The following is a 12,789-nucleotide window of genomic DNA, read 5'->3' as shown; positions in this document are numbered from 1 at the left end:
GTGCCAAATTCGAGCGAGGTCTAATAACATGTTTCAATAATACAAGGGAACAACATTTGTAGTAATTATATTTTCATAATCGATTTTGGAAGATTTTGGCGATAACTCGAATCTTCCGTCAGATTTTGTAAATCACCTCTTGTTGTGTGATTTTACGTTTAGAAGTTTTCCGATTAGATTTTGGTGACTACCCTATCTACTTATCATTCAAGCGGGCTCTAGTTTTAATATTGAGAAGTTTGGACAGCTTCAGGAGGATAGTAAGATCATTCCAAAATCGTTTGAAAATCGTAAAAAATCAGCAAATCAAATCGATATCATAATTAAAATTATATTTTTAATATAATTTCAACCATTCGTAACTTGAATTTAATTTCGAAAACTTCGTTCAACCTTCAAAGTTTATGGTTTAATAACTTTGATGGATATTATACGAACATCGATACTTTGCTTTTTAAATGTTCCCTAGTGTTTCTTCTGAGCTTTAAAAGAACAGGAAAAAAATATGAAAATTGATCTAAATTCAAGTAGCTTTTTTTTTTTTTTTTAAATATGTCTTTATTTGTATCAAATCATGATTACACTTATATTACATTATTGCATTAAACTAGGTGTTCAGCTCAATAATGAACTGTTCATAGCCCTATAGTTAACTAGATTATAAAAATTTATTTATAAGATTTAAATTTGCTGAGCGCAATCAAGTTTTTAATGTAGGAGAACATCCTGTAATAGCAAAAATATTTTATACTTAAAACTAAACACTATCTTAAAATTAAACTAAACATAAAGAGAACGAATCTCTGCGATGGAAGATTTGCCTCTGAAGTTGGAGATGATTTTGTTGGCCATCTCTTCGATAGATTCAATGCCTGCAATCCGATGAAGATCTTCGGTGCTGTGCCAAGGTGGAAGCCGCAAAATCATTTTCAGAACTTTGTTCTGAGTCCTCTGGATGACTTTCTTCCTCGTCGCGCAGCAGCTAGACCAAATCGGAACTGCATACATGATCGCTGGTCGGAAAACTTGTTTGTAGATGAGCATCTTATTTCGCAGACACAACCGGGATTTCCTGTTGATGAGAGAATAAAGAGATTTAGTGTATTTATTACATTTAGATTGGATATCTTCAATGTGATTTTTAAAAGTAAGATTCCGATCAAGTGTAAGTCCCAAGTACTTCACGTGATCAGACCATTCTAATGAAACCCCATTAAAAGTTATGGAATGATTTTCATTAGGTTTTAAAAAATTTGCTCTTGGCTTATGGGGAAATAAAATAAGTTGAGTTTTGGAAGCGTTAGGAGAAATTTTCCACATTTTCAAGTAATTCAAAAAGGAATTTAAATTTTGTTGCAATCTACTGCGTACCACCCGTAAATTTCGACCTTTTGCTGAAAGCAAAGTATCATCAGCAAATAATCTTCTACCTTTTCCTTCTGGTACATCAGGAAGATCAGAAGTAAAAATATTGTATAAAATTGGCCCAAGTATACTGCCTTGAGGGACACCAGCTCTAATGGGTGTCCTTTCAGAGCATGAATTTTGATAGCTTACTTGTAAGGTTCGGCTAGTCAAATAATTTTGAATAATTTTGGTGAGATATACAGGAAAATCAAATCGAGCTAACTTAGCTACTAAACCTTTGTGCCAAACACTGTCAAAAGCTTTTTCAATGTCAAGAAGAGCAACACCAGTTGAATAACCTTCAGATTTGCTAGCGTTAATCATATTAGTTACACTCAAAAGTTGATGTGTAGTAGAATGTCCATGACGAAAACCAAATTGTTCATCAGGGAAAATAGAATTCTGATTAATGTGAATCATCATTCTATTCAAAATAACTCTCTCAAATAGTTTACTTAAAGATGGAAGCAAACTAATTGGTCGATAACTTGAAGGCTCTGAAGCACTTTTTCCAGGTTTCAAAATTGGAGTTACTTTGGCATTTTTCCATTTATTGGGAAAATAGGCCAAGTGAAAACATTTGTTGAAAATTTTAACTAAAAAATTTAAAGTGCTTTCAGGCAACTTTTTAAGAAGAATATAGAAAATCCCATCTTCCCCTGGAGCTTTCATATTTTTAAATTTTTTGAAAATCAATTTAAGTTCATCAATATTTGTCTCACAAGAACTTTCAAACACATTTTGCTTAGAAAGAATATCATCAAATTCTAGGGAAATTTGAGCATCAATTGGACTTACAACGTTTAAATTAAAATCATGAGCAGACTCAAATTGTTGGGCTAATTTTTGAGCCTTTTCTGAATTAGTTAAAAGAAGTTTATCCCCATCTTTCAAAGTAGGAATTGGCTTCTGGGGCTTTTTCAAAATTTTAGTTAATTTCCAAAATGGCTTTGAGTAGGGTTTTATATCCTCTACTGCTTTAGCAAAATTTTCATTACGAATGAAATTTAAACGACGTTTGATCTCTTTTTGAAGGTCGCAATAAATTAATTTCAAATAAGGATCTCTAGTACGTTGATATTGGCGTCGACGAATGTTTTTCAGTCGTATCAAAAACTGAAGATCATCATCAATTAAAGGTTGATTGAATTTATGTTTAACTTTAGGTATTGAAGCGGCTTTAGCATTGACTATTGAAGTTGTCAAATTTTCTACAGCCAAATCAATATCTTCTATTGAATTCAGTGGAACGTTTACATCTAAATTACATTCAATAAAATTCATATATCGCTCCCAGTTAGCCTTTTGAAAGTTAAAAGTTGATTTTAAAGGATTTTCAATGGGACTTTGGGATAAAGAAAATGTTACTGGAAGGTGGTCTGAATCGAGGTCCGCATGAGTAACTAATTGACTACAATGCTCGCCTAAATCCGTTAGAACCAAATCAATTGTGGAGGGATTTCTAATTGAAGAAAAACAAGTATGCCCATTAGGATATTCAACAGTATAATAACCTGCAGAGCAGTCATTAAACAAAATATTCCCATTTGAATTTGATGAAATATTATTCCAAGATCGGTGTTTTGCATTAAAGTCACCAATAATAAAAAATTTAGATTTATTTCTGGTGAGTTTTTGTAAATCTCCCTTCCAAAAATTTTTCTGTTCACCGCTACATTGAAAAGGCAAATATGCGGCAACAATTATAATTTTCCCCATAGAAGTTTCTAATTCAATTCCAATTGTTTCTAAGACTTTTGTATTGAAAGAAGGAAGAAGTCTAAATTTGAGACGACTATTGATGACAATAGCTACACCCCCACCTTGTCGATCAAGTCGATCATTTCGTAAAATTTTAAAGAAAGCATTGCTTTTCAAGTTATTGTCTGGCTTTAAAAAAGTTTCAGTGATGGCAGCAATATGTATGTTTTGAGTTTTCAAAAATAAAAAGAACTCGTCTTGGTTAGCCAGCAAAGATCTAGCGTTCCAATTCATAATATTTAAACATCTACTTGGATCCATGAGGGAATCGTAAAGTCATAATAATTTTGTTAGCATAATTAAAAGAAGTTTGGAAAGCTTCAAACATTGAATTTGCTTTCAACATAAGTTGCATCATTTCCATTAAATTTTGATGCAAAAATTTTAATTTTTCCTCAGTAATCTCACCCAAATCAACAAAATTGTTAGAATCAGAAGAGGAAGGAGAAGAAAAAGTATTTGAATTTCGGGGATTTTCCCAAGCCTTCGCATGAACGTTGAGACTTGGTTTTTTCCCATTTTTATTAGTTAAACCTGAAGAGGGCAACCCATTTTCAACCACCTCTGAGAACGATAAACAACGAGTCTGGGGCGCAGAATCAGCCCAGGTAACATTAAAATCACTTCGGGTATTACCCAGCCGTGATTCCAATGTAGGCCGAGGCTGACTGCGAACAGGCAGGTTGTTTGCCGGTCTGACGAGTGAAGACGAAAAAGAGGAAGGAGGAGAAGAAACTTTTCTGGAAACTTTGGGATTTTTCCTAGAAGCAATAATTTTTGCCCTGATGGGACAGTCTAGCGAATTCGAGGAATGATTACCTGCGCAATTTGCACACTTAAAAAATTCTGTTTTTGGCTTATCACCACCAAAAAGGCATTTAGATTTTTCATGATCGAATGAGCCGCAAAACATGCATCTGGCATTCATTCTACAATTTTTAGTGCCATGACAAAAAGCTTGACAACGACGACATTGCGTAATATTTTGAAGAAAATTGGTAGAAGATTTACGAAAAGGTTCGAATTTGACTCGACAATGAAACATAAGACGAGCCTTTTCAAGAATTTGCAAATTATTAACCTGATCCTTTTTAAAATGGATCAAATAAAGTTCAGGAGCAAAACCAACACTACTGATATTATTCGTGTTGGTTCTTTTCCTCATTTGAATTACTTGAATTGGAGAAAAACCTAACAAAGAATTTAATTCAGCTGTGATCTCATCCGGTGTCTGATCGCCAGTGAGACCACGAAGTACAACTTTAAATGGACGATCACTTCTAGTGTCGTACGTAAAAAATTGGTGTTTTTTATTATTCAAATAATTTAAAACCTTTTGAAAATCATTAAAAGATTCCGCCAATATACGAGCAGTTCCCCTTCGACCGATCTGAAAAGAAATCTTCACATCCTTGACGGAAGTGACGATTTCTTTTCGAAAGGCATTGAAGTCAGGAATCGTGACCGTTATTGGTGGAATCTTTTCGTTTTTAAGAGTATAAGAAGAAGAAGAAGGTTTCTTAGTACTCTTATCAGAATTAAATATGAATATTTCCTCATCACCGATGTTATGAAGGACATCGAATGAATTGGAAATTTCAACTTTTTTGGCAGATGGCCCTGGATTAGGTTCAGCAATCCGTTTTCTTCCGGCCCTTGAGCCAGCCGAAGACTTCCCCATGCTGGAAAGAAAAGAGAAAATATGAATAAAAGAAAATGAAAATAATTTTAGCACTGAAAAGTGCTGATTGAAATACAGGTAAGGAAAAAATAAATAATGTAAAATGTTCCTGCAGGTACACAGCAACGATACGATGCTCCGGCGTACGTGTTGACGGCTCAACGGTACAGATGGAAGTGAAATTCAAGTAGCTTTTAATTGGCAACGTGCTCTGTATTTATGTACATCAATAAAGAAAAACTAACAGAATATACAGTTGGATAATAGAATTCAACTAGAACCGGTTGGTACTGAAAAATCTCTCAGGATAGAAAATTTTTTACTTAAAGGGTGATGTGGTCAAAATTTGGTCAATATCAACTTGACGTATTTCTTTCTATTTTGCATTTAAAAAACCTGAACACCCCTCATTTTGAAGGTGTGTGTGTGTGTAGAATGTTGCTCCTATTTTGATTTTGGAATTCACTCTTCAGTTGTCAAAATGCCGTCCAAGGAAGAAGAGCAGCGTATCAAAATTTTGCTCACGCATCGCGAAAGTCCGAGCTACTAGCACGCAAAGCTGGCAAAATCGCTAAAAGTTGCCAAATCAACCACGTGTGGTACGTTTGTCGACAGCCAGGAAGTCTGGATCGGGGGGAAATCGAACACCGGAAGCCGCTGAGACGACAAAGAGAGTTGCCGATAGTTTCAAGCGAAACCCTAACCTCTCTCTCTGAGATGCCGCAAATAAGCTGGGTGTATCGTCTACAACCGTGCATCGAGCCAAAAATCGAGCCAGACTAGCGACTTACAAGAAGGTAGTGACTCTGAATCGCGATGATAAACAAAATACGACGGCCAAAGCACGATCCCGGAGGCTGTACACGACTGCATGGTAATGGACGACGAAACCTACGTCAAAGCCAACTACTAGCAGCTTCCGGGACAGGAGTTTTATACGGCAAAAGGAATGGGAAAGGTAGCAGATATTTTCAAGCACATGAAACTTTCAAAGTTCGCGAAGAAATATCTGGTTTGACAAGCCATCTGTACCTGTGGCTTGAAAAGCAGCATTTTCATAGCTTCCGGGACTGTCAACTAAGAAATTTATGTGAAAGAGTGTTTGAATAAACGTCTGCTGCCTTTCCTGAAGAAACACGGTTGTTCCGTACTGTTTTGGCCGGATTTGGCATCTTGCCATTACGGTAAAAAGACCATGGAGTGGTACGCCGCCAACAATGTGCAGGTGGTTCCCAATGACAAGAACCCTCCCAACACGCCAGAGCTCCGCCCAATTGAGAAATACTGGGCTATTGTCAAGCGGAAACTAAAGAAGACAAAAAAAAACTGCTAAGGACGAGCAGCAGTTCAAGGCAAACTGGCTTTCTGCGGCGAAGAAGGTGGACAAGGTGGCTGTACAAAATCTGATGGCAGGGGTTAAGCGTAAGGCCCGGCAATTTGAATTTGGAAAAGCGGAAGCCTAAGTGAATGTTTTTTCCTGAATTTTATACTAATTAAACTTGAAAAAGAAATTTAATTTGAATTTTTTTAATAAACGATTTCACCGATTTACATGCGTTTTCCCTTGACCAAATTTTGACCGTATCACCCTTTAAAAAGGTGCAATATTCATAAAACAATCAAATTCGTATTAGTCCTGTTTATACACAGCAAAAATTTTCTAAAAGTTTACGGAATCTAAAACGCGAGTGATCTTCTTTTTCACAAGTGTTAAAAAAAAATGTAATTTTCCACTTCTTTTGGTGTATTTTTAGTCTGTTTTTTATTTTTAAAAAGCAAATAAAAATTTATTGTTTAGCTATAATTTTACATTCCGTGATATAAAAATAAAGCGGCCAATGAAATTTATATCACAAGCAGTGTAAAACTATATCTGTTTGATAAAACTGTTTATCAGTGCCATTTGCCAGTCGAGTCATTTTTCAGAAAACGATTGTCTTCGTTCCAAGACGAAGCTCCATCATCTCTATACTTGGTTAAAGTGGTAGGTTTTCAAATTAAAAAAATAATCGATTGATGTTATTGAAATTATTGAAGGCAGATTTTGCAGTAGCAGGGATCCGCAATTTGATTGCCCGGAGAGGAATTTGCCTGAACTATCCGAGGCATTTGTAAGCAAAATCAATTCTAACCCCCGGCAGTGACGTATGGATCCGGACCATGACAGTCTGGAACGGAATTACCTTTGGTCCTCCAGTGACGCCGACCGGTTAGAATATCAGCAGAATGGATATCTTTGAACAGTGGTCCGAAAGGGCTAAAAGTAGAACTTTTTTCGTAGAGCCTCTGTCTTTCATCTTATCTCTTAGGTGTCTTCAGAACATTTGCTTCTTCAAACATGCTTCATAACTTTAAAGCATCAAAATTTACAGGGTGACAAAAAAGTCCGGTCACACTTTTTTGGGGTCTCCTGTAGCCTACACGTTGCATCTCTCTGGTGCCATCTGTATGTCAAATGAAAGGGCTAACTTTGCTGCCCAAAGTGGCAGAGTTTCGTTTCTGTACAGTTTGTTTACATTGAGTTGTGAGCCATGGCAGAGTTAAGAACAGCTGTTATCGCTGCTCGGTTGGCGCGCAGATGACGAGATTATTTTTCGGATGAGAAGCTGTTCGTTTTTGGAGCAAACAGTCAATCGCCAAAATGATAGAGTTTGGAGTGTAAGCCTCCAGCAAGCTTTTGCGGACAAGCTGAACGTTTCCCGGTTCCAAAATAAGACGTCAGTGTTTGTTTGGTGAGCCATTTACAAGAGAGGTAAACTGCTTCTTATTTTTATCGATAAAGGGGTCAAAATCAACGCAGCGTACTACCTGGACACGGTTTTGAAGAAAAATATTCTGCCTCAAGCTAAACTATCGTTTGAAGACGATTACTACTGCCTCCAGCAAGATGGCACCCCATCCCACACCGCAAAGGTTGTTCAGGCGTGATGTGAGGAAACTTGACCGATTTCATTTCGAAGAATGAATGGCCTCCGTCGTCTGCGGATCTGAATCCATTGGATTATTTCGTGTGAGGATACATGATGTCGAAGCTGAACGACTATAAAATAACAAATTTGGAGCAATTCAAGCGATTTGTCACGAAAATCTGGGACGAGATGCCAATGGAGCACTTTCGCGCCGCTTGCGACGATTTTCCGAGACGTGTAAAGCTGGTTCGATCAGAGAAAGGTGGTGTAATTCCGAGATATCGTATGTAAAGTATCTTCATGAGTTATTGAATAAAGCTTTGAAAGCCAGATTCAGATTTTCTTCTTATTTTTTGAAATATTGAGATTTTCCTGTGTGACCAGACTTTTTTGTCACCCTGTAGTCAAAGCCCACTATAAAAAACTTTTTTTTTTCAATAGATAGAGCTTTACTTTATGCTACTAAGTTGTAGAATACGTAAAAATATGAAACTTTGTTGAGTACATCAAAACTCTATCTCTTTTCAGAGCAGAGTTATGAAAGTTTTATTTTGAAAGTGATTCAAAAGTTAGTTTTTGAAACTTATCTACCTATAGTTAGATAAGGATTTACATGAATAAGATGTTCTGAATTTGTTGGGGCATTTAAATCACACATTTTGCACAAGATTTCAACAATCTACGACGCTTTCTAGCCAACTTATTGCAACCTTAAGTTTTATTTTTACTCAACTTTACGAGCGTTTATTCCAAAAACGTCCAAGTGGATTTTTAAAACTAATAAACCACATTGAAGATTGAAATAAGAGCAATAACTTGGTGTACCGGACTTTAGAAGGAAAGCAGCAACTGATGTTGAATCTACTTATTATCCTCCATTCAATCAAAGATTCAGATTGATTTTGCCGTGATATTCTAATATCTGAGATACAACGCTTTTAAAAAAAAGTTACCAACAATTTCAGAGAATTGAAGAAATGAATATTCATCTCATATTGCTAGAGTAGCGATTTATTTCACAGTTATATAATGCGTTGTAAACAAGATTTAGAATCATTTAACCCACCCCACCCCACACCCCCATGAGGGTCCAAAAATGTCAAGCAAAATGTTCTTCTCTAAACTCAAAATTTTAAATTCTTAATCACATTTTGATGAACGACTAAAGTAAATCAAGTCCCAATCACGACACGAATTAAGGCCAAAACCTTGAAATCTTATCTCAGGTCCACAATTCTAGTACAGTTTTTCAAAAAATTTCTTTCTTGTTGATAGATTTTTAAACACTGTACTCGAAAATCGCTTTCAAAAGTTATTCGCAAATGAAGTTGGTGAATGGAATTTGGGTGAAGTCCTGAGTCCCAGATTGCCAGATTGCCCGAATTTTGCCCGTATGTTTTCACTTTATTTGCAAAATCAAAGAAAAATTCAAATTGCTTGATCAAAATCATGTATTTTGTGTATATAACATTTTTTCTTGTAAATTTTATCAAAATAAACTGGCTTATGTGTTTCGATAAAAAAAAAAACAATTTTCGAGTAATTTTTCTTGATTTTGAATAATTTACAAATTTCAATGGATATTTTCCAGATTTGGGGTAGTAAACTTTGAAATGAAATGCCCGGATTTTGCAAGATTTAAAGATAAAATAGCCCAGGTTCGCCCTGCCCGGATAAGAGAGGAAAATGTCTGGTAAGCTAAGCTATAGGTTTAAATCATTCCAGAATATCCAAAGAAAACTTCTAAAATTGCAAACCATTTTTAATATTTGGATTTGAAATTCTTACTTTTAATTTTTATGTAGAAATGTAACAAAAAGTTTCACTATGGTGATCCCGAATGAATTTCATTACGAATAAATAATATTTGAAGAAATAATTCACATAGAAAATCAAAGATACAAAATTCAAATAAGAGATATCTGGTTAAGAATTCTGTTCTAAAATGCCCTTTTAAATTCATAATTATGGGTAATTTATGTTTTTGTTTTAAGTTCTAAAATCGATTCAAAATGCAGAAACCAGATTCGGATAAAAATTCAAACTTGCCCAAGAAAAAACAAAAAACAGGTGAAAGCCACTATATTTTCGATCAGCCAGTTTAGCTTATTTCAGTTAGTAAATTTATATCTTTAGAAAATGAAAACACGAATAAAACATGAGTTCTCTTTTAGAACATTTCTTAGAATGCTCAAAAACCTAGTTATTCCCTGTTTTTCTTTTACCCCCCCTTGTTGAATCTAATTTACTTTATATTTACAATAGTTTGAAAATGTCCAACTCAATTAATTTTTGAACCAGTATTGTATTTTGTTAAAGGTTTGGGTACTTTGATTTTAAGCTAACCAGTGTGTCTTTTAAAAATCATTTTCGGTAGCCGAAAGATAAATTTTCTGGGAAATAGTTCGTCTTCGGAAAAAAATCTGGGAAAGTGTTTTTATGATGATTGAAATTCTGGGGAAACTGCTGAGAAATTGAAGAAAACTAAGACTTTAAAGAAAATGTGCCAAATGCCTACAAAAAGGATTTTCTTTCAAACTTCATGAAATCTACTGACACTTCAGAATAAAAACAGACATGTTTATTCATGAAAGCTTAACATTATCGTAACAAATAGTAGTGAATTTAAAAGAAAAAAAACTCAGTGTCGATGCGTTTATTAAAAACAGCTTGAATTAAATATGTTAAATAGTAAGTATTATCTGTTCAAGAAGAAAAAAATAACAGTTTCATTTGTTGTGTGTAGGTGAAGTTTTGTGTCGAGTTTTACGTCCGTTCAAAGAATAGAATTATTAAAAGTTCTAAGATGGTTAAACTAGTGAGGACATGACAGCTTTGTTGGTATGCGTACCCAAATACCATTTATACTTTGAACATTCATGACTTTTTATCCTGACATTATTATTGATTATTTTTTTTTTCAAAAGTATATAGGTAGATACATAGATTTCGAGAATTCTTACAACTGGATCACATGTTACGAAGGGATACAATTTTTTGGCTTGAATCTGTTGAACTTTGGACAAATATTTGCATACAAAAACTAAACTGATTAGCTTATTTAAGTTAGTAAATTTATATCTATAGCAAAATGAGAACACAAATAAATCATTTGTTTAATTTTTTTTTTCAAAATTCTAACAGAAATAAATGAAGCTTACGTTCAAAGCTTACTTTGGATCCAGTTTATAGAATTTCTCGATGACCTGATACATGTCAGCTTTATTTTTCAAGTGAAATCTACTTGCTATAGACCATTCGAACAAAAGTATCATCAGAGTAAAAAGTAATGGATATTTAAAGTGAAATTTAACGGTACTGTCTATCTTAAATTGAAACTTTTTTTTATTTTATCAAATAACAGTTTTGAAAAGTAACGATGATACTTGAGGTTTGAACTGAAATCGGTCCCAAAACTAGTAATAGATGGACGGTGAGAGCATATTGAAATTGATTCCTACGTCGATGGCATTGTATTGGATGATCGAGGCAGAACTTGGCGAAACGTTTAATAAATCGGCAAATATTTTTTTTAAATTTTGAAATAAGCTGTTCCAATTGTTGAATATGTACAGATGTCGTCTAACAGCGCTCCTCTCGGCAGGATCATTTTTTAAGTTTTTCTCTGTAAAAAGGGAAAAAAAGGTTATATTAAAATTTGGAAACGAAGTTGAAGTGTTAGTTCTAAATTAAATGTTGAATGAATCTCTTTTTTTGAGAGTAGATGGTACTAGTTATAATAATCGGTAAGCCTGAAATCGCGATTCTATTGATTGGACATGAGTTGAAATTTTTATTGATTTCCAGGTCCATGTCCAATATTCATTAGAAGATTTACTCTGAAGACTGCTTATCAAATCAACACTGTCAACTGAAGGTAAATTTTGCACCGGTAGTGACCTGAGCACAGACGTTGGCACACTCTCAAAATATCCAGTGGATCCAGTGTTGCTTGTGCCCTCACCAATACTATCGTGTATTTTGACAGGTCGATGTAAACAAATTGTATGCAAGGGAAAACAAATGTCAGCTGGTGATGGATTTTAGCAGCTTGATGATGCATACCATCAGCTATAGTGAGTGCAAAACTCGATTTATGCTCGTTTTTGGCTGGAGCGGAGGATCTATTGAGTGGTGAAAACGAATACGGTATTAGGCTTACAACCGTTTCAAATCAAACAGCTTGTTCAAGCAAAAAAAAAAAAACACCAATACACCAACAACTTATTTTAAATCAACTGTTCACTTTTTATTGGTCAAACATTATACATAATAACAATATCTGTAGTTTTCTCATTTCTCTTTCTTAGTTTTGTCCTCTGTTCTGTTTGTGTGAGTTTGCGTTTTTGCTTTCTGTTGTATTCCAGTTCATTTAGTTTGTTAGCTTGTTTATGTTTTGTAACAACAGCGTTGCCATGCAACGGCGTTTGCTTGGTTTCGCTTGCTACGGTACTGTTGTTGTTAGCATTGTTGAAGGGTCGGCTTTCTGCACAGTTAAACACAGTTTGTTGTTGTTCTTTGTCACGTAACGTTGTAGATGTTGTTGTTGTCAGCGGAATCCATTTTTAATGTTGTGGTTGTTTTTTTTGTTTGTTTGTTTGTTGTTGTGTATCATTAGTTTTATCATCAGCTATATTTTTGCAGCTTAGACCAAACTAGTGCAAAAGATCAAATCAACTAAATTGAACACTAGCTACGTAAAGCAATGACTAACAAATCGGTTACCGGAGCGAAATTTTGGTTGGTCATTTTTTTTTATTCGTATAGTAGTTGTTTGATTTTTCTTCTGTTCAATGGCAATCGAATCCGTATTTACAAATTTATAAACGATATACAGAATCCACTTGTTGGCAATGAGGACAATTGAACGGTAAAAATAATCAGATTGTATTTTTTCAAGTTTGTTTAGCAACATTGAATTTAAAATTCTTTTTCTGTTCGGTACGGTTTTGTTTTGTAACTTAATCGGCAAATGATTCTAATTCGATACTTTTTGGTAACGGCTGCAGCATTATTTTCATTATTTTGTTA

At 34.6% G+C, this 12,789-nt stretch overlaps 1 protein-coding gene across 1 annotated transcript in view; it reads right to left on the bottom strand.

Annotated features, from left to right (window-relative positions):
* Nucleotides 1-10,391: 10,391 nt before the first annotated feature.
* LOC129740941 (uncharacterized) overlaps nt 10,392-12,789 on the bottom strand; it is a 150,962-nt gene continuing 148,564 nt past the window's right edge. The window contains exon 10 of the mRNA XM_055732600.1: nt 10,392-11,383. Within this exon, the coding sequence (XP_055588575.1) occupies nt 11,365-11,383 (19 nt within the window). The 3' untranslated portion in view covers nt 10,392-11,364. The remainder of the gene's footprint in view (nt 11,384-12,789) is intronic.

Source organism: Uranotaenia lowii, chromosome 2 (assembly GCF_029784155.1).
Source record: "Uranotaenia lowii strain MFRU-FL chromosome 2, ASM2978415v1, whole genome shotgun sequence".
In the NCBI taxonomy this organism is placed as follows: Eukaryota; Metazoa; Arthropoda; class Insecta; order Diptera; family Culicidae; genus Uranotaenia; species Uranotaenia lowii.
The sequence above is the reverse complement of the archived record's forward strand: the minus strand, read 5'-3'. Positions and strand labels throughout refer to the sequence as shown.